At 52.4% G+C, this 27,693-nt stretch overlaps 1 protein-coding gene across 2 annotated transcripts in view; it reads left to right on the top strand.

Annotated features, from left to right (window-relative positions):
• The window catches only part of PRKCB (protein kinase C beta), a 101,872-nt gene that overhangs the window by 67,639 nt on the left and 6,540 nt on the right, over positions 1 to 27,693 (top strand). For both annotated transcript variants that reach the window (XM_057398068.1, XM_057398066.1), the window contains exons 9-16: positions 1,048 to 1,194; positions 6,776 to 6,949; positions 10,757 to 10,848; positions 11,716 to 11,778; positions 13,707 to 13,845; positions 17,098 to 17,178; positions 17,414 to 17,521; positions 22,717 to 22,857. In XM_057398068.1, coding sequence (XP_057254051.1) covers positions 1,048 to 1,194; positions 6,776 to 6,949; positions 10,757 to 10,848; positions 11,716 to 11,778; positions 13,707 to 13,845; positions 17,098 to 17,178; positions 17,414 to 17,521; positions 22,717 to 22,857 — 945 coding nt within the window. The remainder of the gene's footprint in view (positions 1 to 1,047; positions 1,195 to 6,775; positions 6,950 to 10,756; positions 10,849 to 11,715; positions 11,779 to 13,706; positions 13,846 to 17,097; positions 17,179 to 17,413; positions 17,522 to 22,716; positions 22,858 to 27,693) is intronic.

Genomic DNA, 27,693 nt, shown 5'->3' with positions numbered 1-27,693 from the left:
GTAGGTGCTGCAGGTGACCTTGAGCAGAGGTTTCTACAGCACGGAGAACCCTGCAAGAACCAATTAGCAGCAGCAAAGGCTTGGAGATTACTCGTGAGGCTCCTATCTGAAGGAGCTGCGAGCAGCAGCCAAATTGAACTGCTGGAATCAGGTTAATAGAATTTCATGCTAGACTGAGCTCGGCGCAAGCCTCATCCCATCGCCTGTTTCTAAACATTGAAATTGTGAGATAGCTTTTACAAACGGTGGCTCAGCAAAGGAGAGAGCCCCCAGCCCAGCGAGGGCCACTGATGAGATTCAGTGTTTAAAACTGGGGGGGTTTGTGAGGCTCCTTTATAGGCAGTTGTGATGCAGCGGATGCTGGGGGAGCAGGAGCTGTGCTTTCTATTCTGCTTTGTTCCAAATGCGTTTGTAGCTTCCCACGTTCGGCCTCAGCCGGCACAGGAGAGCAATTCTCATCAGTAGCAGAGAGTAACGGAGGTGGAGCTGGATAAAAAGTCCTGTGTTTTACCTTAATATAGTTATATTCATCTGCCCTTTTCTAGTGGGCTGAGAGACAGAAGCCGGTTTTGAGGGGGAAAGCAAAAAAAGCTTATTTAAGCTTCTGTTCTGCGCTTTGGATGGCCTAGAGCGCATTATGGGGCAGCTCCAGGATGCAGAGGCTGCAGTGGGGGTGATGAGGTAATGGGCAGATTTGGTTCCCAGATCGTCTTGCATAGATTTAACTGGGAACCAGCCCAATAAACAGGGCAAAGTGTTGGGGCTGGGGACTCCTCCAGTGCCCTTCTTGGCTCTGTCCCTGTCACACTTAGAATGGCTTGGGTTGGAAGGCACCTTAAGCTCATCCAGTTTCACCCCTGTGCCATGGGCAAGGACACCTCCCAGTAGACCAGGTCTCTTGCAGAAAAGGTTCCTGTAGCTCAGGGGAGCTGGAAAAGAGCTGATGAACGTGGGGTTTCAGGAGCACTCACTGGTTTAGAATGACTTCTCTCCCCAGTTTTCAGTAATTCCTTCTCTTCTCTCCCCATCCCATCTCCATCTTTGCAGAGAGCCAAGATTGGAACGGTGTCCAAGGCTGCGGATGAGAAGACAAGAAATGCCATCTCCAAATTCGACAACAACGGGAGCAGAGATCGGATGAAACTGTCGGATTTCAACTTCCTGATGGTGCTGGGCAAAGGGAGCTTTGGGAAGGTGGGACACAACACTCACCTTTATGCTTTCCGTATTGAACACGTGTGCTGCGGCCATGGGGCTGCCCCAGCGGGATCTGTCCTTGCTCTGACTGGGAGCTCTGGTGTTAAGGTGGTGGGAACCCAGCTTGTTGGCTCTCTTATGGGCTGTGTGCTGCCGTGTCACAGTGGTGAGGAGCTGAGATGACTGATGAGACCACCACAGAACTCAGGGGTTCTCTGTGGGAAGCAGTGCGTGTGCTGTGCCTTTAAAGTCCTCTTTGATGTGGCCGTTTTTTCCTCCAATAATTACAAATATACATGAACATTTTAATTAACTTTCCAGACGCGTTGTGAGTGGTACCAGGATTTCATTCGTCGAGTAATTGCGGGACTCGGAGCCTGCCGTTTTCTTGGGGTCTTGCCAACCTTGTCATGATTTCCATTAGGAATGCCAGCGCTCAAGTGGCTGCTGGGGCTCTGGAGGAAGGGGGCTGCGTCTGCTGTGCACCAGCACTGTGTTTGCTGCTGTGATGGATGATGGCCCAGCACTGCTCTGACGAGGGAATTGCCTTAATTGCAGGGAATGTTGCTCTGCCTTCAGGCGGGCAGGGAGGGGATGCCAGGGCAGTGATGCTCACCCATCGTCTTCTGAACACGAGGGTGAAGCCGCCTTCCCGAGCTGGCTCCTGCTCCCTGCACTGAAACAGCTGTGACAGGAGGAGGGTGGGGAGCTCCTGATGGTCCCCAGCACGTGGAGCATCCACCAGCGATGCTACCAGGGAGGAGGCTGCTGTTACTCTGTGTTTTACACCTTCGCTGTGTGTTAGCACGAGGAGCAGGAAAGCTCCGTGCGCTGTGCCTGTGCTGCTCTCCCTCAGGAATGCGTTCACATCCCAGTTTCCACGTCTCTTTTGCCCCCTTTTCTCTCCCTCCCAACACCTAATCCCTTTTAAATCTGTGCCTGGCATCTGGAAACTCTGTAGTTGTAGTTCCCCCCCCCTTTCAATTTGAGAAACATTAGCAAGCGCTTCCGTCGGCATCGTGGCTTATATAAGGGGATGTGTGACAGAAACTGTTCCCTGGAACAGAATGTTATAAATATGCTAATTCGTGCTAATTAAAACAGCACGTTGGTTTCTATGGCTCGGTGCAGCCTCACCCTCACGTGTGCCTGCGCCTTGCTGGGCAGCATTCCCTGCGGATCCCCTCCGGATGTCCCACTGCCTGGCTCAGGCGTGGGGATGCTGAGGTGGCATGGTCAATGGTGCCCACAGGGCCCTGTGCAGAGGACACTTTGCTGCCTGCATGCTGTGCATTCACAGAGGTGCTGGATGTGTTGGAAGGAGCCGGAGGTGCCCTCATCCGTGCCATGCTGTGGGAGAGGAGCCCAGCTCCCCGGTGTTGGATCCTGCCGGTTCCCAGCCCTCGGCACCCTGGGTGGTGTCCACGCCATCACCGTCCTCCTCCAGGGCTGGCACTGCCTGCTCCTGTGCTGGCTGCATGCTGTCAGCATCCCTCCTGCGGGCCCTGCTGCCTGGCTCTCTCTGAGCACGATCACCCTGCATGAGGGAGTCTGCCTCAGCCATAAGCTCATTCACCCCTGGGCATCAGCACCCGGGTTTACTGACCGGTGTTTGCCTCCCTCCGCCACTGCTGTGGTGTCCAGGGTCAGGAGTACCCATGTGATGGCCTTGGTGAAGTTCAATAAACTTGCTTGTTCTATGCTCAGCATCAGAATATCTCCAGTTATTGTGCTGGAGCATTCCCAAACAAGGACTCTGTAGTACAGGAATAAATCACAGTCACAGACTGATTTGGGTTGGAAGGGGCCTTAAAGCTCATCCAGTTCCAACCCTCTGCCAGGGGCAGGGGCACCTTCCACTAGAGCAGCTTGCTCCAAGCCCCTGTGTCCAACCTGGCCTTGAACATCAAGGTTCAGGGGCTGGACGATTGCATTGGAATTTGTTTGGAAAAGAGCTCGGGCAGGGGCTGGGATGTGCCTGGTCCTGGCTCAGCGTGTTCAGCCTCGGGACACAGGGTGACCCTGGGGGCTCCTTGCTGGGTTTAGGTGGCTTTGGCCTGATCCCTGCTGCTGCCCACCCTGGCATGGGGTCCATCAGGGCCCCCAGGAGCAGTGACTGCTGGCAGTCCTCCGGCACTGGGCTGGCACAGGGAAGGGAGATGTTCCCGACTGGAGAAGGCAGCGCTTGGCACAGCCCACCCTGGGTTTGCTTCGCTGTAATATAAATAGAGGAAAGTTAAATTATGTGGCTTGCTCATATTTTTGCAGCTAATCAATCTGTCATGCTATCAAGCTGTCAATCTTTCCTGGGGGTTTTATGGTGTATTTCTGAGCAGGGCTGATTCTTTTGCCTGTGCAGTTATGGATTACATTGCAATGGGAGACGATTTCCATGTCCTGGTGATAATCTTTGAGCTGTAAAATGCTTTTCTCCCCTCTCTTGGTACGAGATGTGGCAGAAGGGCTGGTCTTGCTCTGTAACTCGCAGAGCTGTGCCCTGTCCTTGGGCACACAGTGGGGTCTGGCTTCCCGCTCACTCCTTCACCCATGATTTTCATCATGAAACTGTGCTGAGGGCATTCACTTGTGTGAATCTTCCTGTATCTGCAGTGAGTGGGTCCCAATCTTTTCCTTTGTCCTTATCATGAAGCTGGCTCATCGGTGGCTGCCGTCCTCCTGTGTCCTTACCTGTCCCCATGCTGCAGTCACACAGGAGCTGTGATGCCAGCATGCAGGAGCCAGCCCCTGGCACAGGCGAGCACAGGGCAGGCCCCTCCACGCAGCAGGATGAGCTGTGGTTCCAAGCTGTCACACCGGCCCTGCACCACCGAGCTGCCACGGGCAGGGCTGGAGCGAGACAGTGCCCTGAGACGGTCACACAAACCCATGGGCTGTGAACAGCCCCATCTTCTGCTTGGAGAGGAGGCCAAGCCTGCTCTCCGTGCCCGTCACACCGGGTGCAGGAGGCAGTCTCTCTGTTGGCTGTAGACCAGAGCCTGCAATCCCCTCTGTGAGCAGATTGCCAGTCCTTGCAACACCCCGACAGCATCTGGAGCCGCTCGCTCTGCCAGCCCAGATGTGAGGGATGACGTGAGGGTATCGGCATCCTCTGCGCTCGCCCAGACACCCGCTCTCCCTCTGGGCCTCCTCGCTGTGGGTGCAGCTGGGTGCAGGCAGCTGCAGAGTCCTCTTCCTTTCACATGGCAGTGAAGCAGGGCTGGATGGCTCAGCTGCGGCTCGGGATCGCCACGTCATTGGGAAGCTGCTGCGGGAAACATTGGCAGTGCATGCACACCCTGGAGCAGTGGTTTGCATTTGTTGTGGTGCACCAGCCAACCTCTGGCTCTCGCTGTGCTGCAGAGCCCAAGTGTGCGGTGGTGGCGGTAGCCACGTCCCTGGTCCAGTGGGGATCACACATGGATGTCTTGGTGGTCCCTCTGGGGCAGTAAAGCATAGTGTGAGCTCGGGGATTCCCTGGTTTAGTTACTCTGGAAGGGTTATGATAGCAAGGTAGGGCTGTATATAATTAATGTTGTATAAAGTGCACTTACTCCTAGTTTTCTCTTCCCATAAACTGCATTCCTGGAGCGATCGTGTCTCTTTTTCCCCCACCTTTGAATGGCCAAAACCCATCTGCTTTTATCACTTAAAAACCAGCCCTGGCTTTCAGCACCTGCCCACGGTGACTTGTAAATCTGAACTCGTGTATAAATGGTGAAGATAACTGGAGGTGATGGACTGAAAGGGGCTGTTTGGTTTGTGCATGAGGGCAGAGGTGCAGGGGAGCTGCTGGGTCTGCTGCCCTGGCTGCAGGCAGGGCACCGGGCTGCCCACGCTGCTGGGTGCTCTGAGCTCATCACTGGGTGCAAAGGGCTGTTGCAAGACCCCTCAGGGAGCTGTCAGTGGCAAGGATGAAGCACTAATACGGTCCCAGTGGCAGTGCCTTACTGGGCTGCATCACAGCAGCACTTTGAGCTGTTCCGGGCTCCGGTTCTCAACTTCCCTCCAACATCAGGGAGTAAATAAATGAGCTCCTGAAGCCGCTGAAGCTGTCATTGTGCTGCTCAGCCCTGCCAAGGGACGAGCATGCTGTGTGGCTGCTGCAGTCCCAGCCCTGCTGATGGAGATGGGAATGTCAGAGGCTTCTCCAAAGCACTTGGCGCTGCGGAGCCTCAGTGCCTTTCCCAGCTAATCCTGAGCAGCAGTGTGTCAAGGACAGCCAGGCCCAGAGAAGCCAAGTGCCTGGGCGAGCCAGAGCCACGTGTTCCCAACAGGGCTCTTCCCCAGCGTGATGTTATCTCCACTCTAACAAGTGGGTGAGCGTTGAAGACCTTGGGCTGCGTTCCCTGCCTTGTCCCCAGTCCTTGAGCTGTGTTCCCTGCCTTGTTGTCAGGCTTTCTCCTCCTGCCTTAGTGCTCCAGGGCTGGCACAGCATTGCCTGAACCCCAAACCCCGAGGTGGGCTGCTCTGCCTTGGGACCGGCTCTGCCCCAGATCCGGCTCCAAAGGGATGCTCAGGGCTCCATGGGGAATCCGGGCATATTGCAGCAGGGGGCACAGGGCTCCAGCCCCATGTCTGCCTTGGGCTGACAGGAGGGTGAATTCCACCATCCTTAGCGTCTCAAAAGGCATCTGTGAGACCTGCTCACGTTTCCTGAGCCCCTCTGCTCCAGCCTGAAATGCGTTTCAGTTCCACCTCAGTGATGCTGGCTTCTCCTGGTTTATTTTCAAAACACCCAGGCTCGTTTGCTGCTGTGACTGGAGGCTTTCAGCAGACTTTGTTGAATGGAAAGCAATTCACTTCCACTGAGCGCTCGAATCTAATGTGATGAGAGAGTGCGGGGAGGAGGGATGCAGGCAAGGTCAGAGTCTGTTTTGCAGCAGCCTGAGCAGCAGCTTACATTGATGGAGTGTGGTCCGAGGATCCTCACTGGGGCTGATGGGATTAACAGTGCAAATTGCACCAGCAGAAGGAGTGCATCCCATTTATTGTGATAAGTTAACCCTCAAATGGGTGAAACTGGTTTAAAATGAAGGTTGGATTCTGCCGGATGAGGGGGGCTTTGCCTGGGTGATGGACCAGCACGTAGCTGCGTTTTGATCACTGTGTGTATTGCAGAGGGAGGTGTGAGGCAGAGAAAATCTTACTGGGTTTTCTTACTCTTGGCTATAAACTCTTTCCAACTTGCAGCTTTTACCTCTTCATAATGTGATGGAGTCTGTGTTCAAACTCCTGACACCCTGCCCCAGTGCTCTTTGCACCTTGAGGGTGCTGAACTGTGGCACGACTCAGGGGTGGAAGGTGACAAGAGGTGATCAGTGGCTCAGCCGTGAGCAAACCCTTTTCTGTGTTCCTTGAGGTGATGATGGGGCAAGGATTTAGAAGTGTTACTTGTTAGACTTGGGGTTCCTAAATAATTCTGGAGGTACCACTGGTAGCTTTCTGCATCCCTTTGGGGTTATAACGGGAGCTGCAGGATAAACAGCAAGGTGTTATTTCTAACTGCTGGCCTTGGCAAGCTGGAAGCGTTGCAGATCCATGTTTTCCTTTACCCACTTCATGTCCTCTCGCCGTGCAGGTGATGCTGGCGGAGAGGAAGGGCACGGATGAGCTCTATGCTGTTAAGATCTTGAAGAAGGACGTTGTAATCCAGGATGATGATGTAGAGTGCACCATGGTTGAAAAGCGAGTCCTGGCTCTCTCTGGGAAGCCTCCGTTCCTGACCCAGCTCCACTCCTGCTTTCAGACCATGGTAAGTGCTGGTGCCAGTGCTGCAACCCTGCTGCACGCTGAATGCTGGGCCCTTTGCACAATGGTTTTTAGTAACTGGTGAGTCTACGGGCAGAAACCCTCTTAGAGACCCGGTGTCACCAGTTACCCAGACCAGTGCCTCTCTGGATGGCTGCAGGGCACCCAGGAGCTGTGGGGATGGAGCTATAGACACTTCTGCCCTGGTCATGTATCTTTGCTTCTTGACAACTTACCTTTGCTTTCATTCATGTTTCCTTCCTGATGCACATCACTGCCCTTGCCAAAGCAGCAGTGTAATTTCTGCCTTGGCAACCTCACAACTTGTCCAATTTCCTTGTAAATGTATCTCCATGAACAATACGTCCCATCCCTGGCAGTGCTCAAGGCCAGGCTGGACACAGGGGCTTGGAGCAAGCTGCTCCGGTGGAAGGGGTCCCTGCCCTGGCAGGGGTTGGAGCTGGAGGAGCTTTAAGGTCCCTTCCAACCCAAACCAGGCTGGGGTTTTATGTCCATGTGTTAAACTGGAGTCTGTAACATACAGCACCTGCAGCCCTGAGGTCGTTTCATCAGGAGCTGTTGGTGGTGTTGGACGTGATTCCCCAGCCCCCCAAGTGGCCCTCTGCCCCCATCTGTTGTGATCCGATAGCAGAGTGCTGTGCTTTTCCTTTGGATTCATTCTGGTGATCAAAAAACCCGAGCAGAGAGTGGAACCTAATACAAACCACAGGAAATTCAGCTTGAAACAGGCGTGTGATTGAGTCTGTACAAATCAGAAGCAGAAAGGGGCAGCAGAAAGGGGACAGGGGACCTTTAAAGCAATCTCTGCCCAGCCATGAGTGACCTGTGAATGAAAATGTCCCCGTACGTGTCAGTGGGAAGGGAGAGGGACTCTGCACAGTCCTTTAGCGCCATGACAATGCTTTCCAGGAGGATTACATTTTAATATGATCCCAGGAATTTCATTTACGGAGCACATTCAGTGCATTTAAAGCCCGTGGACCGGCTTTGCAGCACAGCAATCAAGACTGTGGCAGGAGAAGCTATTTCGCACAGCATCTCTGGCATCTCAAGTGAGTCAGCGCAGGATTATTCCTGGCAGACCTATAGTAGCTTAATAGTAATCGTATTTGTAATGTAATCAAAATGTATAGCAGGGTGTATTATCGAGTGCTGGCACAAAGCACTTTGATTTCTGGGAGCACAGCGCAGAGCACGGCTCTCATCGGGGCTGTCAGTGAGTGGTGGGAGACAGAAAAGCCCCAAATCTGCATTTGAAAGAAGGGAAGATGAGCAGTGAGAGAGCTCCTGCCTGGGGCTGATGCAGAGAAGCCCGGTGCTGGCCTGGCTGAGGGGTCCTGCAGTGCTCTGCCCCAGAAAGCTCCTGGGGGGTGTCCCTTGGGGCTCAGCAGTGAAGGGCACAGCAGCAGCGGTGATGCTGAGATGATAAATAGGGGGTGGATGGGGAACGTGGCTCTGACTCTGGTTCCCAGCGTGGGCACAGGCAGGAGCTGGACCGAAGGGTGGGTAATTAGGAGGAGGGTGTTGGAAGGAGCCCTGGGAGTTGCATCCCGGCTCATGCAAGGGGGTATTTCCGTATCTGTAACTTGCTCTTGCTCGGTGAGTTCAGATGCTCCAGACCTGGACAGATCCCATCCTTTTCTGCTGTAGACAAGAGCTTTCCATGTCCCTCCTCCCTCCAGCCCGTCGGCTCGCCAGCCATCTGGCTGCTTTATTCATGACAGCTCTTCTCTCTGAAGCACCAGCGTTCTCTTCTCCACCCAAATGAGGAAAGCTCGAATCCTGCTTTTAGAGCTCAGCTGCCTGTTTCAAGAGACCATCTCTTTAATATTCTTCCTACTTGAAGTCGATCGATATATTTAGGAAGCAGCTGCAACAAGCACAGCATTGCTTCACTTTCCAGTTGCTGTCACAGGGGGACAAGCGTGGCACTGGCTGCTGAAGGTGACTTTGCCCCGTGCCTTGCTGCTGTGCTGGATCCACACCTTGGCAGAGGCTGCTCATTACAGAGGGGTATGCTCCCAAACTCCCACTCATCTCATAAGCCAAAATCTCTCCTATCCCATCAGCGCCACATGTTTTACACAGCCTGATTGCCCCTCTGGTACAGTCTCATTACCTTTGAGGCTGCCCTGCTGTCAGGGCTGTGCATTGAGGCTGTGATGGGTGGAGGAGCTGATTACCCAAGTTATTCCATAGCCCTTATTGTGCTAATGATCGCATTTGCATATCTTCTGGGCTGCTCATCTTTGTCTGACAAGCAGGGAAAGGTTTGTTTAAGGGGGAAATGAGGAATGGGAAATACAATGAGTTACCGTGAGGGTGCCCAGGGAAGCTGTGGCTGCCCCATCCCTGGCAGTGTTCAAGGCCAGGTTGGACACAGGGGATGGGATCAAGCTGCTCTAGTGGAAGGTGTCCCTGCCTGTGGCAGGGGTTGGAGCTGGAGGAGCTTTAAGGTCTTTATTGCAGCAGATGTCTGCTGGCTGGGAGGACCCATTCAGATAGTGGTCCAGAGCTGCTGCTTCTCCTTCCCAGAGGAGCATCCCGCAGTGGTTTAATTTCATGCTTTAGGCAATCTTGCAGGATTTTCCTCGCAGGCAATTCCCATTAGGAAAAAGAGCTGTGAACCGTCAGAGGGAGGTGGTGTTCCAAGGGCACGATTCCCCAGGGAAAGGTGTTGGTGAGTGGAGCTCCTACTTGCCCAGGACTCCCAGGACTTGCAGGGCTGTGTTTGGGATGCAGCATGAGAAGATCCAGCTTCTTTTGGGCTGTTAATCTGATTCTGTGGGAATGTTCAGGTCTTGCTTCTTGCCTTGCTGCTCTCGGCATTGATCATCTCCCACAGTTTCTAGAATTCCCAGCAATGTTTTGAGGACTGGGCTTACATCCAGCACTTCCAATGGAGGCAGGAGCCGTGCTGACTGTTCCACACCCCCACCAGCTCACCACAGCTCTAGGGCAGTGCAGGGTGCAAGCTCCAAGCATGGTGCAGAGCAAAACACATCCCTTCAGCAGCCTGCTTGGGAATTCCTCAGGTCTGCACCTCTGTGGCTGTGGAAGAGGAGGAATGCTTTCATCTGGGGAGAATCAATGAAAGCAAAGCTCGGTTTACGCATCAGAGGCAAAGTCAGTGTGTGCTCCTTGGTGGCTGTGGCTGCATCTACCTGTGTGTGTCACGGGTGCTCACTGACCTGTTTGTTCTACTCTAAACTATTACTTCATTAACGATGCGTGAACATTGAGTGCAGCCTCAGCCCAGCCTGGGATGGGGGGTGAGGGGTGTGTGCAGCCTCCTTCCACCTCCCCACCTCAAGATGGGAGCTGGGAATGCCGCGCATCCCTGCTGGAGCCTGGCCAGATCACACCGGCCACTGCCTGCTCATGGCAACTCCTGACTCCTGTGCATCTCTTAGCTGAAGCTGTGCAGAGCCTGGGCGAATGCCAACAGGGAGGTGTCTGCTCCAGCACCCTGCAAGGGGCCTCGGTGAAGGATGAGAGCAGATTGTCAATGGGAAGTGAAAGAGCTGGTTTAGGAGTTCCTCTTCTCTCCTTCCCCATCGGATTGATCTGCAGAGGTGCAGAGCTAAAGACCAGAGCATTGCAAAGCAATTGGCACATGTGTCTGATGGGCTCTGTGTGAGCACCAGCTCCACCTGGTCCCCTTGCGAAGGGCAATGATGACAATTGCATTGCCATGAAAACTCCAGGCTGGAGCTGTCAGCTCTGACCCCTGCGGATTCCCTGCTCTGATAATTGTGCTGCTAATTGTTTGCTTTTGTTTTTCCTCTAGGATCGCTTGTATTTTGTGATGGAATATGTGAATGGTGGGGACTTAATGTACCAGATCCAGCAGGTTGGGAGGTTTAAAGAGCCACATGCTGTGTAAGTTCGGTAGCCCTCATTTGGCACCTTAGGGTAGGTATTTGATGTACCTTTGTCGTACAGCTGGAAAGATAGCCCAGACCACAGGTGTTTGTGGTGCCTTGACAGAAAGGGTGGGGAAAGGGAGGCCAGCAGGCATCAGAAGGTGCAGGACGACTCTGCCTGGTGCCAAGGGTGCTGGTGCCTCCAGCTCATCTTTGGGATACGTTGCAGTGGTTGATAGGCAAATAATTGACCTCCATAAAAGCACCAGGCCAGGAGGGTTGGAGGCTCCTGGGAGGCACTGGGAGCACACCTCTGGTCTGCCCTGTGCCCTTCCCACAGCATGAGGGACGTTGGGTCTTTGGCTGCTGTACTGGCATTGCCAACCTGGCTGTTAACGGATGGCTTTTGGCTCCTGCTCCTGTAACGTGGACAGAGCAGAATGTGTTTGTGAAAGCCTTCATCTGCTTAGCCAAAGACACAGCGGGTGAGCAGAGCCTGGTGGGTGTGAGCTGGGGCTCTGGGCTCTTGGCAGAGCCCTCCCAGACCCAGAATGTTCTGTAAAGCAGGCAGCGGCCCTGTGTGTTATCCCCTCGGCCTCCCGAGGTGACAGATAACTTCTCAAGCCCCCGTTGCCAGCGCACAATAGCAAACAGCTCTCGCTTGATGCGAGTTTGTGTAACACAAAGTGACAGCCCCCGCTAGCCCACAGCAACCCGATCCCATTCCTGCCCGATGCTTGTCTGGTGGGTTTATGGCGGGCTGTCTTTATCCTTGGGTCACGTATGCCCCACGCCTTTCACGGGGCGCGGTTGCTTTGGGAAGGTTTTCATTTTGGTTCATCTCCTTTAATGATGGGTGTCCCTTTCAAACCTTTCATTGCAGATTCTACGCAGCAGAAATAGCCATCGGCCTCTTCTTCCTGCAGAGCAAAGGCATCATTTACCGGTAGGTGAGCGAGTTCCTCCTTCCTCTCTTCCCCCCAGGACTCCGGCTGCAGCCAGAGCAGTGTCAGGACCGTGGTGCTGTGCAGGGCTCTGTGATACTCCTGTCGTGGATGGGGTCTGGCAGCTGCCACCCAAACCAAGGCTGTGAGCCTCAAAGTGTCCCTGGGTTTGGAGCAGGTCCCCATCTTTGTCCCTGTTTTATAGGAGGGCAGCTCTGGTTCCTCTCTCACTCTATTTCGTGCATTTCAATCCATAAAACACAAATACTGGCAGCGTGGACTGATGCTGAGTCACTTGTTCTGCTGCAGGGCACTACTTTCTTACCATTAACACCAGAGTATGTACTTATGAATGGCCTTATCTGCACTTATCCTAGTGTTAATGATGCTGGACCAGGCTCTGGTTAAGCACTGAAACTAGTGTACTGCTCCTCATCCCTGCTCCAGAGTATTCCCAAAGCCCGAGGTAGAGCAGAGCATCCTAATGAGTGTCAGATACCATTAAGTGCTTTGCAAAAAAGAGATGCCAGCTGTGAAGTTAGGAGATGCTCAAAACTGTTCTGAAGATGAAAGAAGTGGAGCAAACCTGATGTGAGCGATGTTTTTTGCCATCAGCCACTACAGAGAGATTCTAGGTCTGCCAGTCCCCAATGCCACTGCTTCCTTCCTTCCTCCAAATCCAGGCTGTGTCTGTCTGCCTTTGGCCTGTCAGGGTTCTAAGAACTGACACAATAACTGGATAAAACAGTGTTAGAAAACAGCAAGTTGTAAATTATACTGTTTCTTTTACTGGGTGCTTACTGCACATAAGCCTTGTGCACTGTGCAGCCCCACAGCATTGCTGAGCAGGCTGTTCCCAAGGGGGCCATAGAATCCCAGCCTGGTTTGGGTTGAAGGGACCTTAAAGCTCCTCCAGCTCCAACCCCTGCCACGGGCAGGGACCCCTTCCACTGGAGCAGCTTGCTCCAAGCCCCTGTGTCCAACCTGGCCTTGAACACTGCCAGGGATGGGGCAGCCACAGCTTCTCTGGGCACCCTGTGCCAGCGCCTCAGCACCCTCACAGGGAAGAGCTTCTGCCTGAGAGCTCATCTCAGTCTCCCCTCGGGCAGGTTAAAGCCTTTCCCCTTGGCCTGTCCCTACAGGCCCTTGTCCCAAGCCCCTCTCCAGCTTTCTCGCCTGCCTTGGAACTCACTGTTGCACTCAGGCCAGCTAAATCTTGCACCATGCTCCAATATTGAACTGGAGACCTTTGAGTAACGCTTTACTGCATAGAACATAAGCCAGGGGTGTCCCAGATCTCAGAACTGTGTGGTAATTGCATGGCTGGTAGTGTACAAATTGCACATGAAATACTGAGCATTGGCTATGGAACGGGCCTTCGGGCTGGAGCCCCCTCTCTGGGGAGCCAGGGATAAGATCAGGAGCTCTGTAACTGCCTCTGCAGTTCGTGCTGAAGAGCAAAGCTCCCAGGGTTGGGTCCAGGTAACAGATACTCTGTGGCTGAGGATCAGAGCGGAGCGCAGTGATTGCTGTTTCCGTGCGGGAGCATAGCGCAGGTGATGCAGGATGTCTGCTGAGCAGGTGCTTCTTCATCGCTGGTGAGCGTTAAGTACACTTCCATTTCCATAGGTGCAAAAAAATAGCTCTGTTAAATCTGCCTCCCTGGTAAATGCAAGTGTTCCCCTCAGACACTTAAAAGCGATTTGCCCAGCATGGTGTTCCTGTGGGTTAAAAGTAAACTAAACACTTCATCCTGACAGAGCCCAGGCTTATTTGTACTCATTTCCCCCAGCGTTACCTTGCGAAGAGCCTAGGTGTGAGACAAAGCCAGAGCTCGCTTGTGGGAGGGCTCCTGGAGCCAGCAAACTGTGTCCTTGCTGGGCGGCTTCGTGCATGCTCTTTGGTGTCATTGCTCTGCTCTGCTTTGTAGGGACCTAAAGCTGGACAACGTGATGCTGGACAGCGAGGGGCACATAAAGATCGCAGACTTCGGCATGTGCAAGGAGAACATCTGGGATGGGGTGACCACCAAGACCTTCTGCGGCACTCCAGACTACATTGCACCTGAGGTAGGGTTTGCAGAGGCAGCCACTGCTCTTCTGGGTGTGTGTGTTCCAGCAGCCTGGCCGATGCTCTTTTCCATGGGATGACCTTGCTTTGGGCAGCTGATTGGAACAGGGCACTAGTTAATTCACCATCAGCCTGGGAAGTCCCCAAGGGCTACCTAAGGAAGCAGTGATGCTGGATCTGCCTCTCTGTTGGCTATCTGCCCTGCTTCTGCCTCCGAGTACAGCAGATCCTCTGTGCTGGTGTCCCTGCAGTGTTTTCCCTCTCTGGGTGTTTTTCCTATGTCTGTACTGCTGGCATCACCACGCCTGTCTGGTCCTTGGCACGCTCAAACCCACCAAGGGCTGCTCCTCGCACGCTTCCTTGCTCCTGGAGAAGATGAGCCCAGGAGCTCAGCCCATGTGTGACAGCGCTTCCAGCACGATGAGACCGGTGGGACAAATGGAATTATCAGTGGGTAACGTTTCCACGTGAAGGGAAAACCTTTAGGTCTCTCCAGCTTGCTGCTCGCAGCGGAGGGCTGCGTCTGGTGAGGGGAGGCTTCTTGTCTGCAGCTCTAGATCCCTCCAAAGTGACTTTACATTTGGTTATTACTCATGTGATGGAGTCACACATGACACATGAAGCGCTATGGGGTGCCATTTAATGTCAGGCTTGTGCAACTCAGGTGGGTAACTGCTCCCAGACGTCTGTTCCCTCTCAAATCTTCTCCCTCCGCTGAATTTTCAATGATGAGATTTAATATTTATTCATTTAAATATTTTAGAGAAAGAGGTTCTCTTTGCTGGGACATAGAGGTGCCTGTGTGCCGAGCTCTCTTGTTGCAGCCCCAGCAGCGTTTAATTACTGATTCCACTGTGTGTTACATACCCACATCCTACCAAGATTGATATTGGTGTTCTGTTGGTCCACAGCTCTGTTGCTGTGTGATTAATGCCCTTTCAAAGCAGGACAAATGACCGGTTCTCTTGGTATTTGCCTGAGCATTCACTTCAACTCGTTCTCCTCTTCTTGCTCAAAGTTTTTGTTCCCCCCGAAGGAAAACAGAAAGGGGGAAATGAGGATGCAAATCACTACAGTGCACAGGGGTGGTATTAAATCTGCTACAGTGGGTCTTAAGGAGTGAATTTACACCTCCCCTGTTTTGTGGCTGGCAACAGAGGGCTGCCCTTCTGCTGTGCTCTCCAGCTGGGCAGCCAAGCCTGCAGCACTCCAGGGTCCTCCTGCTGGACCATGCTTCCTCCCTTAGGAAGCTGCAGTGTTCTCAAGCCAACCCATCCTCAGGGTAAACATGTCCTGTGATTTGCTTGACCCATTTTTAGGCTTTTTCTATTCTAAGCTACAGCGCTATGTGCCAAGGGCACAGGTACTGAGTGCAGATACCCCATCCGTGTAGTTCCCTCTGAACAAAACCTCCCCCAACATACCATAGTGTCTTCAATTTGCAGAGATGCTCTCCTGCAAGGATTTCTCCTAAGTGCTGTTTTCTTGTAGAGGCCTTTATGGCATGAACAGTTCACACCTCAATTTCCCAGAGCTCTCGTACATCATCTAAAGAGCAAGTGGGAGGAACTTCAAGCGTGCTCGGTCAAGGAAGTTCAGGGCTTGAAAGTCAGTGTCTGATCTCAATGGAAGGGTCTGGCCAGACCACAGGATGCTGTCAAGGCGGTTGGGGTTGTATCACTATGTTTGGACATGTGGCTGGACCAGGACCAGGGCAGAAGATTGGAGCTGGGTGGAACTCACCTCTTCTTAGGCAGGCTGGCAGCACTTGCCCTGCATCCTGATGTACCCCCTGGCTGGATCCCTTTGGATGCTGCAGAGGGGTTTTGAGAGTTACTGAATGTGAAGACTCTTGAGGCTGAAGGCCCATCCCTGGCAGTGCTCAAGGCCAGGTTGGACACAGGGGCTTGGAGCAAGCTGCTCCAGTGGAAGGGGTCCCTGCCCGTGGCAGGGGTTGGAGCTGGAGGAGCTTTAAGGTCCCTTCGAACACAAACCATTCCATGGCTCTGTGATTTGCCCGCGGGTCTGGAGCCTTGCCTGGGGACAGTCCTCTGGAGCTGGATTGCTCGTACGTTCTCCCATGATTAGCATATGATTTGCATTTTTGCTGGAGTGCAGGAATCTTTGCGGAATAGAACCCTGCAATTAGGATGAATACATCACGTAATTGTTTTGCATTAAGTAACAGATGGCAGAGCCCGGGGCCTGTCAAAGCCTGAGCACTGCAGTGGTGCCCAGCATCAGCCACCCAGCAGCTAAACCAGAGCTCGGAAGACCCATGGAAGACTGGCTCCTCCTGTGGTCCCCACGTGGGACCTGTCACTCCTCCCCCACATGTGGATGGAGGGTGGTGGGACCCCCGTGCTTAGGGGGAACAAGTGGGCTTGCTGTGAGCTTCAGTAGCAAGGGACTAACCCCTCCATGGGGTTCAGCTGTAGGTGGTACCTACAAAGCACCAACACACACGGGTGAGGGCACCCACTGTACAGCGGCAGGTTCACAAGGTAGCTTTGCTGCCGGTTCATACAGTGGTGGAATTTGGGGTATTTCAGGTTTTGCAGGGTGAATCATGGAAAATACAATTCGTGGTTTGGTGCCTTACCCAAAATAAACGTTGGTATTTTTAAATCCAAAACTTCTGAGTTAGATCCCAGCTCCAGCACAGCCACGCTGCTGGGGTGAGGGTAGGGCTGTCAGTTGCTAGGCTGTTTGTGAGGGATGCTCCTCAATAAATATCAGAAAGCAAACTGGCAGCCTGGGATGCAGAGGGGTTTGGCTGCCCATACGCTGCAGGCTTGTTTTAAAGGGCCACGTACCATCCACACAGGGGTAAACTCCGTGCTGAGATTTCCAACCAACTGCACTGATTTTGGTGGGGAAGAAAAATTCCAAAGGGGATGAGGGCGAATGGGAACGGCTCCTGCTCCAACTGGCCTGGCTGTGCCCAGGCTGGAAAGCACAGCAAATATGCTGAAGTTCCGCCTGAATCAGGATGAATCTGTCTCAAATCACAGCAAATATTCTGTGTGTGTTTCTAATGTTTAATGCACACTTGAGACCTGATGATTTTTTAAAGCTGCTGAACCCTCTGCCTACCACATGCTGTTTGTAATTGCAGCTCCCCCTGGTCAGGGATTGACGTCTCAGTAAATAACCTTGTCCTTCTGACCTGGACTACAACTGGAAACGGGTTTGTGTTGTGCCAACAGGTTAAAAATGGGAGCGTAACCCTGCTGTTTGTGTTGTTTCAGATAATTGCTTATCAGCCCTATGGGAAGTCTGTGGATTGGTGGGCATTTGGAGTCCTGCTCTATGAAATGTTAGCTGGCCAGGTAATTGAGTTTTAATTGATTCCTATGGGACTGGGTTAGGTTCCACTGCAAGATGTGATTTGCTCTGTTGCTGGCACACAGTTGGGGGGTGTCTCTGGGTGCTGGGGATGATGCAGCACTGAGAGACAGGGCACTGTGCAGTGCAGCCAGAGCTGGCCTTGTGGCTGGGGATCACACAGCACATGGAAGCTCAGAGACCAGAAACGCCACTGAACCTCTGTTTGCTTCGCTCTAGGCTCCCTTTGAGGGGGAAGATGAAGACGAGCTCTTCCAGTCCATCATGGAGCACAACGTCGCCTACCCCAAGTCCATGTCCAAGGAGGCTGTGGCCATCTGCAAAGGGGTAAGGGCTGGTCCGTGTTCTGCTGGGGGGAGAGGTGCAGCCGTGGGTGCAGAGGTGTCCATGCACCTCCAGCAGTCTGCAGTCCTGTGTGCATGGTCCCAGCTTCTCCTTGCTCTGCTCCAGGGGAATGTGGCAAACCCCAGCTGTGTTGTGCTGTGCTCCTACAGCACAACCTGTGTGAATTTGTGTATGTGTACTGAAACCAAGTAAAAATATCACCTAGATCTGTTCCGTGCCATTACACTGGGCAGAAGTTCAGGGAGGACCAGAGGCCTGGTTTTGCTCAAGTGAAGGTCAGGAGGAAATGGGAGCATTGGCTGGGATGTGGGGTTGAGGGCATCTGCCCAGAAATCCTCCTTCCTGTTAGGTACCAACAGCGGAGCTTTATGAGTCTTTACTTGAAAGGAAAAATGATGCTCAGAGAAGAGGACTGTGGTTTCTAAGCAGTTTTCCTAGGATCAGGTACAAACCCTTCATCCTGCAGCGCTTTCCACATAGCTGTGATGAGCTGTCCCTTGGGCCACCTCCAGTTCAGTGCCCCAGTACTGCTGGGTCAGGGCAGTATTTCCACTATCAGAGCTCTCAATTTGCAGCGAAGCTCTGCATTGCCCAGTGTCCTGAGCTCTCTATGGGCTGGCCCTAGGCAAGACTTAGACGCAGTCTGCACTGATTTGGGTTGTGATGAATAAAGGCCGGCTAGGTCCTGATGTTATTGTGCATGTGGTTATTGCTTGGGACCGAGCCTCATCTCAGCCAGGCAGTGTCAAACGGTGCTATAAATACGTGTTTGTGGAGGAATTTAAGAAATGTTTGCTTTTAACAGTTAATATTTAAAACATCTGAGCATTCTGTGCCCCAAAATAGCGTTTCCATCTACAAATGACACATCTCGCGCTTCACGCTCCCACTGCGGCATTTCAGAGCCTCTTCCTAGTGTTGCCAGGATTCAGCGCTGGTGTTAAAGAGGAGTATTCGCTTGTCCCGTGGGAGAAGCTGCTGCAGGTGATCCCGTGGGCACAGGGAGGGGGATGCTGTCCAGGCATCCTTCGAAAGACAGGAAAATCAAGTCCTTGATTCAGAAACACTGGTGATCGAAGGGGGAATTTCCACAGGCTTTTGGCACCACCATTCGTGTTGTCGGCCAGGACATAAGGGGAAAGTCCAGTAGCCAGGCAGGATGGAGCAAGGATGCTTTTGGTGGTGCTGTGAACACCGTTATACCCGTGACGCCTGAGGGAGCGGAGGCTGGAGCAGGGTTGAGTCTCACTGTCAGCTTCGTTGCTGTCGCATCAGTCAGGATGGGGATGCTGTAAATAGACGAGAAGAGCCCATGACTGAAACATCTGCTGGGTGTAGCTGCAGTGGCTTTTCTCACTTTGGGAGCTGGGAGGCTGCTCAGCCGTGCGGGGAGGGCTCGGCTCTTACGGATTCCTGTGGGTTCTTGCAGGGAAGTGGCAGTTCCCTCTGTACAACTGCTCTCTCAGGAAGGGCACCCAAACTCGTGACATTCCTCGTCACCACCAAGCTGCTGCACCAGGAAGTTCAATTAGAAACGAGTGCAGTGTTTGAGAGCTGTCGGTGAGATGGGAACCAACGGGTTGTGTGTTCCCCCTGGAATACAGTGACACAGGTCTCAGTGAACTGCAGAGGCACTGAGGCTGCCTGTCTTGTATGTGGTGGGTCTTGCAAGAGGGCACAAACCCAGCCCGGTACCAATCCAGAGGACAATCAATTGGAGAAGCCTCGACTCCTGCACGTGAAGGGTTTGGTATTTCACTGCTCTCTGAAACAATGGTGGTGTTCCCACACGGTTTCGCTCCATGCACCAGTGCCAGTCATCTCTTACTGCTGCACAGCGCAGGGATGGGAACTGTTTGATTCTGAAAGCCTTGTGTTGCCGGAGCCAAGGAACAAGCACTCATCAGAGATCGTTGGCTGGGAAGCAAATGGAGAGTTAACCGGGACGCAGCTCCTTGACTCGCAGTCAGCAGCAATTACCAGATCAAAGGGAGCATCTCCCTCCTCTGCTGTCAGCTCAGGTTTTGTCTGAAGGCTGATGTTGGAGCTGCTCTTCCGTGGCGCAGGTAGCTCAGCGCTGCTCTCTTGGGCTCTGCTTTGCCTATTGGGAGCCAGGCTCCCGTTCCAGGGCACTGGCACAGGACATCAGGTGTTTTCCATCCCCTGTGGAGGGGTCTGACTGCCCATTCCAGGTGAGCAGGTTGTCTGTGAATAGAAGCTCCATTTTTAATCTATGCCTGTTACCAAAGGCATTCAATGGCAGGTTTTGTGCAGTGAAGATCCCATGTATCTCGAGTGGTGTTTCCAGCAGTGCATCTCTCGCATGGGCCCATGTCTCAGTGGCTGTGGGTAGGAGAAGGGCAGCTGGAAGGTGGGAGCATTGGGATCCACTCCTGGCTGGGGCTGAGATGGGATCAGGCGGTACTGTTGTGGTAGCATGCCCAGGTGAAGGGGCTGGTGGTGTCCTGATGGGAAGGTCCCAGTGGAGCCGCTGTCCATGAGCTGTGTGGTCTCACAAACATGGGCAAAGATCACCTGCATCACTTTTGTTCCTCTTGGTGCTGTTCAATGAGCAAGCAGCATCCATGTGCCTTCCAGATAGGAAGAACCCCAGCTAAAGCTGGGGTTTAGCAAAGCAGTTGAATCCAGACTTGGACTTCCCTTGTATCTGAGCTGCAAACATCAGGTGTGATTTGATCTGAAGCATCCTTATCTGCAGAAGTCTGAAGGGTTTTCACTGTGTTAGCATGGGGATTAAATCAACCTGTTCCTGTCTAATACAAACAAAGCTAAATGATGATCCTACGTAAGCCAGGAGAATCAATCTGCATGTTTATGGGGTCCTATATATCAATAACAGATGGTACCTTCGTGCTCACATGCATAAAAGCACAATAGGAAAACAAGAAAACGTACTTTCTGGAGGTATCTATAGAAATACTGTGATGTGGCAGTTGAAGCTAGAGGTGTTGGTGTGTTCAGGAGCAGCACTTCACAGCAAAGACTCGCAGATGGATGTCTTTACGTGTTTGCTGCAAACAAAGCTATTTGGGTGGGATATTAGGAAAAACATCTTCAATGAGAGGGCTGTCAAGCACTGGAACAGGCTGCCCAGGGCAGTGCTGGAGTCACCCTGGAAGTGCTTGGGGACATGGGTTAGTGGTGGCCTTGACAGTGCTGGGTTAATGGCTGGACTCAATGATCTTTAAGGTCCTTTCCAAAGTAAATGATTCTATGATTCTGTTTGATGTGACACCCATATCTCTATATCAGGTTATTAGCATGTTCCAGACTCTCACATTGTTGTCAAAAAAATGTTTTATCCTAGAATCACAGCCTGCTTTGTGTTGGAAAGGACCTTAAAGCTCATCCAGTTCCACCCCGCTGCCATAGGAGGGGCATCTTCCACTAGAGCAGGTTGCCCCAAGCACCATTCAACCTAGGAAAACCTTATTGAGTCATAGGATGCTTTCTCACTGCTAAGGGGGACCTGATTGAATGGGCAGGATGCTGTTTAGAGCTCACTGAGGAGATGCAAAGATGCTCTTGCTTAGCTGAACCTAAGTCAGCGTGAAGGGGATGTAGAGAGAGCCGAGGGACAGTGAGGTTCAGTGGGGCCCGGAGCCAGCAGGTACCTGCCCATGTTCAAGGTGATGCGAAAGCTGCCTTGCTGTGCTGCCTTGGCAGTGCTGAGCTCCCTGCTTGCTGGTGGCACCACTCCCCTCTCCTGGCAGGGGACAGTGGCCAGATCGAGCCCATCCTGCTTGTCCCTTCTGCTCTTTCAGGAGACCAGGACACAGAACGTCTTCCACCTTAGCGGGCTTCTTACACTGGGAGTTGTTGATGGTTTTCTTTATGCAGGGCTGCCTGCTGCAGTACCAAGGGAAACTGTATTATTTACCCCAAAAACATAAAACAGGGGTTAGAAAAACATCTCGCTTTGCTTTTTTTTGCTGCCAGTTGCCCCCCTGCCCTCACCTGCAGCCCACCAGTGCAGCTCCAGCGTGGCTCCTCGCACAGGATGGGCTCTGCAGGCTGGTGCTGATGCCAGTCACATCCCTGCCCTGCGGAGAGGCAGGTCTTGCCATCTGGAAAATCACTTGTCCAGCTTGGGAAGCCTGGTGAGCCCTTGCTGTGTGCAGATGGGATTCCCAGGGAGTGCTGCTGGCTCAGGGAAGCCTCGCTCCATCGGTCTTGGAGCTGCAGGTTGCCTCGCCGTGGCTGCAGGGCTATTTGCTAGCGCCATGGTGAGCAGCTCTGCTCTTGCTTCACATTTGCTGAGTTTTTTTTCTTTAAAGGATGTTTTTGTGTTATCTGGGGGGGTTGGCAGGGTTTTCCTTGGTTTCAGCTCCCCATCATAGCATTACTTTTAAAGATGAGCTTCCCTGAGCAGGTTTGGTTTGTGCACCCATGGATGGCAGGGGTGATGTGTCTGGGGTTTGTTCACCCCTGGGGCCCAGTGGGCTGCCCAGTGCTTGGGCTGACGTTTCTGTTCATCACAAAACACTTGCTTATGAAACCCTTTCCTTTGGGGGGCAGATCCAACAGAAGCTGGGCCCCGGGATCCAGAATCAACCTCTGCCCAGCTCTGGGCTCAGTTTTAACTGCCCTGCTTTTAATAAAGCAGCCCTCTTGTAGCGAGTGTACAGCTCATATTCTCTGTGCTTATCGATGTCTTGTGATTCACCGGAGTCTCCATCTGATCTCTGGACACAGCTCAAACAATGCCCCCAGGATATTAATATTGTAAGGCTGCCCTTAATTCCCATGGCCCGTTTCACTTCTCTTATTGAGCCAGTGGAGAGGAGAAGTTTAGATGATAAGCAACACTAATGGACTGTTGGGCTTCTTCCTCCAGCAGCAGGCTGCTGTGACTGCAGGGAGTTATCTCTTAGTGAACCAGTTTCATTCCCAGAGGAGCAGGGGATGTGCTCATCCCATCCCGCGCTCATGTGCAACCTGCTTAGTCTGGTTCACAAGCCGATGTCAGCCATCCCTGTGCCTGGAGCTCCAGCTTCTCCCTCTGTCCTCTGCCTCGAGCAGCAACCTCAGGCAGAGGAGATGGGAGCCCCTCTTGGGGTGCAGGCCCTGGTGAGGGGTGTCCTGGGGCAGTGGCTGCCAGGAGCATCACTGCAGTTGGACACACTGTGACTGTTCCTTCTCTTCCTCTCCCCAAGCTGATGACCAAGCACCCTGCCAAGCGCCTGGGATGCGGCCCAGAAGGGGAGCGGGACATCAAGGAGCACGCGTTCTTCCGCTACATCGACTGGGACAAGCTGGAGCGGAAGGAGATCCAGCCTCCCTTCAAGCCAAAGGCTGTAAGTGTGCCCGCGGGAAGCACGGTTCTCCCATCCTCTCCTCCGTGCCGGTTCCCTCCTACGCAGCATCTCCCGCTCGTGCTGGTGGGTGCACATCTGCAGAGGTGCAGCGTGGCGGTCGCGTTTCTCTGCTCAGAGCACCGTGTCTCCTCAGATTTGGCACGTGCCAGACCCTGGCTGTGAAAGGGTAACGCTCAGATGCTTTGTCTCGCTCTGGCTTGCAGGGATAGAAGCTCCTCACGTTCAGCTCATGGATGTAATTCCATTGCCGTGCTGCCAGTCTGTTACCCCAGGGGTCGGTCTTTCTGTTGCTTTCTTTCCCTCCTTTCTTCTCCATCTGAACAGGTCTCTTTAATCTAAACTTTATTCCAAGCTCTACAGCTCAGCACCATCCTGTCTGACTTGGAACAGAGCTGGATTTCACTCTCAGTTTCTCTCCAAGGTTAAGCAGTGGAAGGCTGGAGCAGGGCTCGCGGGTGGAGGAGCTCTGCAGTGAGGATCTGGATGCCCTCTTTTGGGATGAGCTGTTCTAGCCATAGATGCTGTGCGTGCACTCTGTGGGGCGAGATGAGCTGCCAGCAGCAAAACTGAGGCAGAGACATGAGTAATGTGAAAGCTGTTGGCCAAAAGAGACAAAAAGACAGATTACTTGAGTGCTCCTGGGTCAGGCCATCATTGCAGCGATCCTGCAGTGCCGGTGCAGGGGTGCAGCAGGAGCTGAAGAGTGGGTGTTATTGCCTGCACACAGGGTTCATGCTGTGCAGTGCCAGGGTAAGGTCACAGCTAAGTCTGAGTCTCCACAGTGGTTCAGGTCCTTAAGGCACAGACACATTCATGTGCGTCCACCTCCTGCATGCCTATTGCTGCTGTGTCCTAGTTGGGCACTGGTGTTTTACAGCAAACTGTGAATCTGAAGTTAAATCTGATTGACGTGGCTGATACACACTGGTGTTGATGCCCAGTGACCAAGGGCTTGGAACTAGAGGGACTTTAAGGTCCCTTCCAACCCAAACCAGTCTGTGATCCTGTGATGGCATGCTCTCTTAATCTGTCGTAGTGGATCATGACTCGGAGTCCGGAGATGCTCCCTGCGTTTAACTGAGCCTGTCCCACTGCCCTTAACAGCCTGGATGCAGCTGCTTTTCCTTGGCTTTATGTAAACCTGTTCTTTTGAAGGGACCCCTTCAGTGCTTGGGTAAACAAGGAAAACATGGAGTGGGAGCCCATTTGATGCAGGGTGCTCGGCTCTTTCAGCTCTCCTCCCTCTAAATACTCTCTGCTGCAGCAGCCTTTTCCCTTCTACAGCTCCTTGCTTGGCTGATCAAAGAGGAATAAGCCATTAGCTGGGCCTGGCAGGAGCCTCCTCTTCCTCCTGGTGTGCAGCATGGATGGGGCAGCAGGAGGTCTGCTCCTTGCCCTGGGGCTGCCTTTTAGTTTCAGACAAATATTTTTATCAAGTTTCTATTCAATTATATGTGCGAATGTTATTTTTTAGACAAATATTTCTACAAGTGTTACTTTTTAGACAAATATTTATAAAAATGTTATTTTTTAGACAAATATTTATAAAAATGTTATTTTTTAGACAAATATTTATAAAAATGTTATTTTTTAGACAAATATTTATAAAAATGTTACTTTTTTAATTATACAAATGTTACTTTTTAGGCAACTCTTTATGCTGACTCCTACAGCGATGCCTGTGCAGGAAGCTCTATGGGGCACTGTCCTCAGAGCATTTCACTTCCATGGCTGAGAGCTGCTTCGGTGTGGTGCAGTCTCAGGCTGCCCTCTGCATCAGCCAAGACAATAACGTCCCAATTTCCTTGTCTCAGGAATGTGGAGATCCAATTGCTGGTAGGCAGCTGGTGATGGTTATCACAGGGCTCTGCATCGCTGCTGCTTTCCCTTGGAAGGAATAGAATCTTCAAGCCATTACACCATGTAGGAAAGGCATTAGCTTTGATAGTGCAAGAGTATTTGGGGCTGTTTGTACACGCTGATTTGCTGGCTGAGGGGGAGGTATGACCTTTGTCCAGAGGATGCTGACGCACATGGCAGGGATGCTGCTCCGCACTGGAGCCCATTGACAAGGCTGGGCAGGCACCGGGGCTTTGGGGTCTTGTTCTACAAGAGCCCGTTTCTGCTGAAATCCACAGCTCCTGCTGTTTCCCACCTGTTTTCCTTTGCCAATGGAGCTGCTGCTGCACATCCTTTCCACCCTGCCCTTTCCTCCTGAGCGGATTCCCAGTGCTGTTTGCCTGGGGATGTGGCACAATGCTGTTGTTCGGTGTTTTGGGGTTAACAACTGTTGGATTCTACCTACAGTGCTTTCTTACTGCTTTTATGGTTTAAACTGTGCAAATTTTGTCCTGCTTTAAATGTCTTATTTCTTTAAAACCCTTTTGACACTGGACCTTGGAAGGGGGTAGGGAAGCTGCCGCCCATCACTTCTCACCTGCTGGCTGGCACGGAGGAGAAATCGCCCTTTGATAGGACAGGGAGATTAGCAGAAGGGTAGGCGCAGCTGCCGCGGGATTTAGGTAGGATTAAGACAACTCGGGTACCTCCTGATAGCTGATATTTCAGCAGCAGTGCGTCTGTGCTGGAAAACGCTGCTCCTTTCGCACCAGCTGTGAGCGCAGATCAGAGCGGCACGGGGATGGAAATCCAGGCTTGGGCACCTTCGCTATGTATTGGGTGGGTGAGAGGAAGGACACTGCTCACTGCTCCTGAGCAGCGTTCACACAGGGGTTGAGCCCTGCTGCAGAGGGGGTTTGCGCTTGGCTTTAATCTTTTTCTTTCAGTTAGCTTCTATAAAGGTGTTGTCATAGGATCCCAGCCTGGTTGGGGTTGGAAGGGACCTCAAAGCTCCTCCAGCTCCAACCCCTGCCACGGGCAGGGACCCCTTCCACTGGAGCAGCTTGCTCCAAGCCCCTGTTCCAACCTGGCCTTGTCATTCCACGGTATGGAATGAGACACAAACATGGGCTCAGCATCTGCTCACAGAAGCCTCCCCCCTGCTCCAGCCCTGTGCAGAGAGCAACAGGAAAACAGCCCCTTCAGCCCTGTGCCTGGCTGGGGTGTTACGTAGGGAGCTGAAAATGAGTTCCCAAGAGCTCATGTGTTGCTTCCTGCTTTGTGCTTGATTAACCTTTATCACAGAGACGGTAACGAGACAGATCAGGGGCTGGGCTGTCTTTGGCGTGCAGAAACACGACGGGTTTGACATGGGGCCGTGCTTGGCTGCTCCGCGCTTTGGCTTGTGCATAACAATCCCTTTCGTGGGGCTGCGGTTCCCCCGGGAGCGTGTTTACACTTGCCTGCTTTCCCTGTCTCTCACCGAGATAATTATTGGTTTTGGTATCTAATTACTCCTTTACTTTCCATAAAGCGTGGTGATTTGCAAAGTCTCCTCATTTTGAAGCATTGAAATCACATGGCAGCGCGCAGGATTAGTCACAACAGGACAGGGGCTTAAAAAAAATGGCTTTTAATCTAATAATTTTTAATTGCATAAATTAACTTTGCTCTAACTGCTTTGCATTAATTAATACTGAAATGCCATTTATAGACCTGGATGTGTCAAACGCTGCTTCCCCTGCATGAGCCTTTCCGTAGCCTTAGTTTCGGCCTCTATGAGGCGAGTTTGAGCGTTTGCCTAAGTAATTCCCTAATTAGATGAGGTTTAAGGATTGAGGAGGCCAGCAGTGGGCAGGAGGATGCTGTGGGGAGGCGGTCGGATGTGCTCAGGTTAAACATCTCCTCTCGTAATCAGGATTTACCCCGGTAGCCTCAGGGTCCCATAAAGACTTTGAGTCTCTGAGGTTCCCCTCTGATTATTCAGCCAATATTTCCAGTGTATGGGGAAGAAACTCGGCTTTGTTCATAGGAGAGATGAAAGCCAGGGTCCTACATCAGAAAGCCCCCTCGGTGAATGCTCCCAGCCGTTGCCTGGAGCAAGGATCAGTGTGCTGGAGCATCCTGAGCAGGGATACGGGATCATTAACCAGACACTTGCCAACAAATGCACCATCATTCCCCCTGAGCAGTGCAAAGGGGCTCTTGGTGAGGCTCCAGGTTCATGCTGCACCCAAATTCCCCTAATCATGATGCATCTCTTGGCAGAGGTGTCTGCAAGCCCTGATCCTCCCTCAGGTAGCAAGGAGCCAGGTTTCTAACCCAGGAAGGCCAGAGATGCCTATGAGGCTTGTGGGATTCTGGCTTGGGCCAAAAACCTGGGAAATGGAGGGTATCTTCAGCCCACTGCTTCTCCTTGACGCTGGAGCAAGGGCTCCATCGCAGCTGCAGAGCATCCATCCTTGGCTTCTTGTGATCTTTGATTGCATCTCGGGATCAATGGAAAAATTATATTATGCCTTTTGTCTCTGCTTGAAATCAAGCTGGAAACTGATAAAATAGAAAGGCTATCTTCTAGCTGACAGTTTTATTTCTGCAGCTCGGAAAGAAAAGTCATTCTGTGCTGGCTATAAATATTAGACAGGACACGTTGGGGATTTATGTAAGACAAATTCCCACCCTCCCCCTTTCTCCATTCAGGATGGAGTGATGCCTGTACGTTAATAGAGTACTAAAAGGAGGCAGAGTTTTCACAACATGGCTTTAGATCAGTGTAGAACTCCTTGCAGAATGTCTCCTGCCCTGCAATGGGGAGTTTCATTTTGGAAGCTTTAAAGGGAAAATAAATCCTGTTTTCCTTCCTGCTCTCCCTTATCACTCATGCACGGGCCAGACCTTGTGTCTGACACTCCTGCAGCGCTGGGCCTTGGCCACTGCAATACAACCTGCCGCATTCCAGGAGCTGGTGGCGTTGTG

Source organism: Pezoporus wallicus, unplaced genomic scaffold (assembly GCF_028554395.1).
Source record: "Pezoporus wallicus isolate ANWC-B61680 ecotype Strahan unplaced genomic scaffold, APGP_CSIRO_Pwel_v1 contig_6274, whole genome shotgun sequence".
NCBI classification, from domain to species: domain Eukaryota; kingdom Metazoa; phylum Chordata; class Aves; order Psittaciformes; family Psittacidae; genus Pezoporus; species Pezoporus wallicus.
Note: the sequence above shows the minus strand (reverse complement) of the source record. Positions and strands in the feature narration are given on the sequence as shown.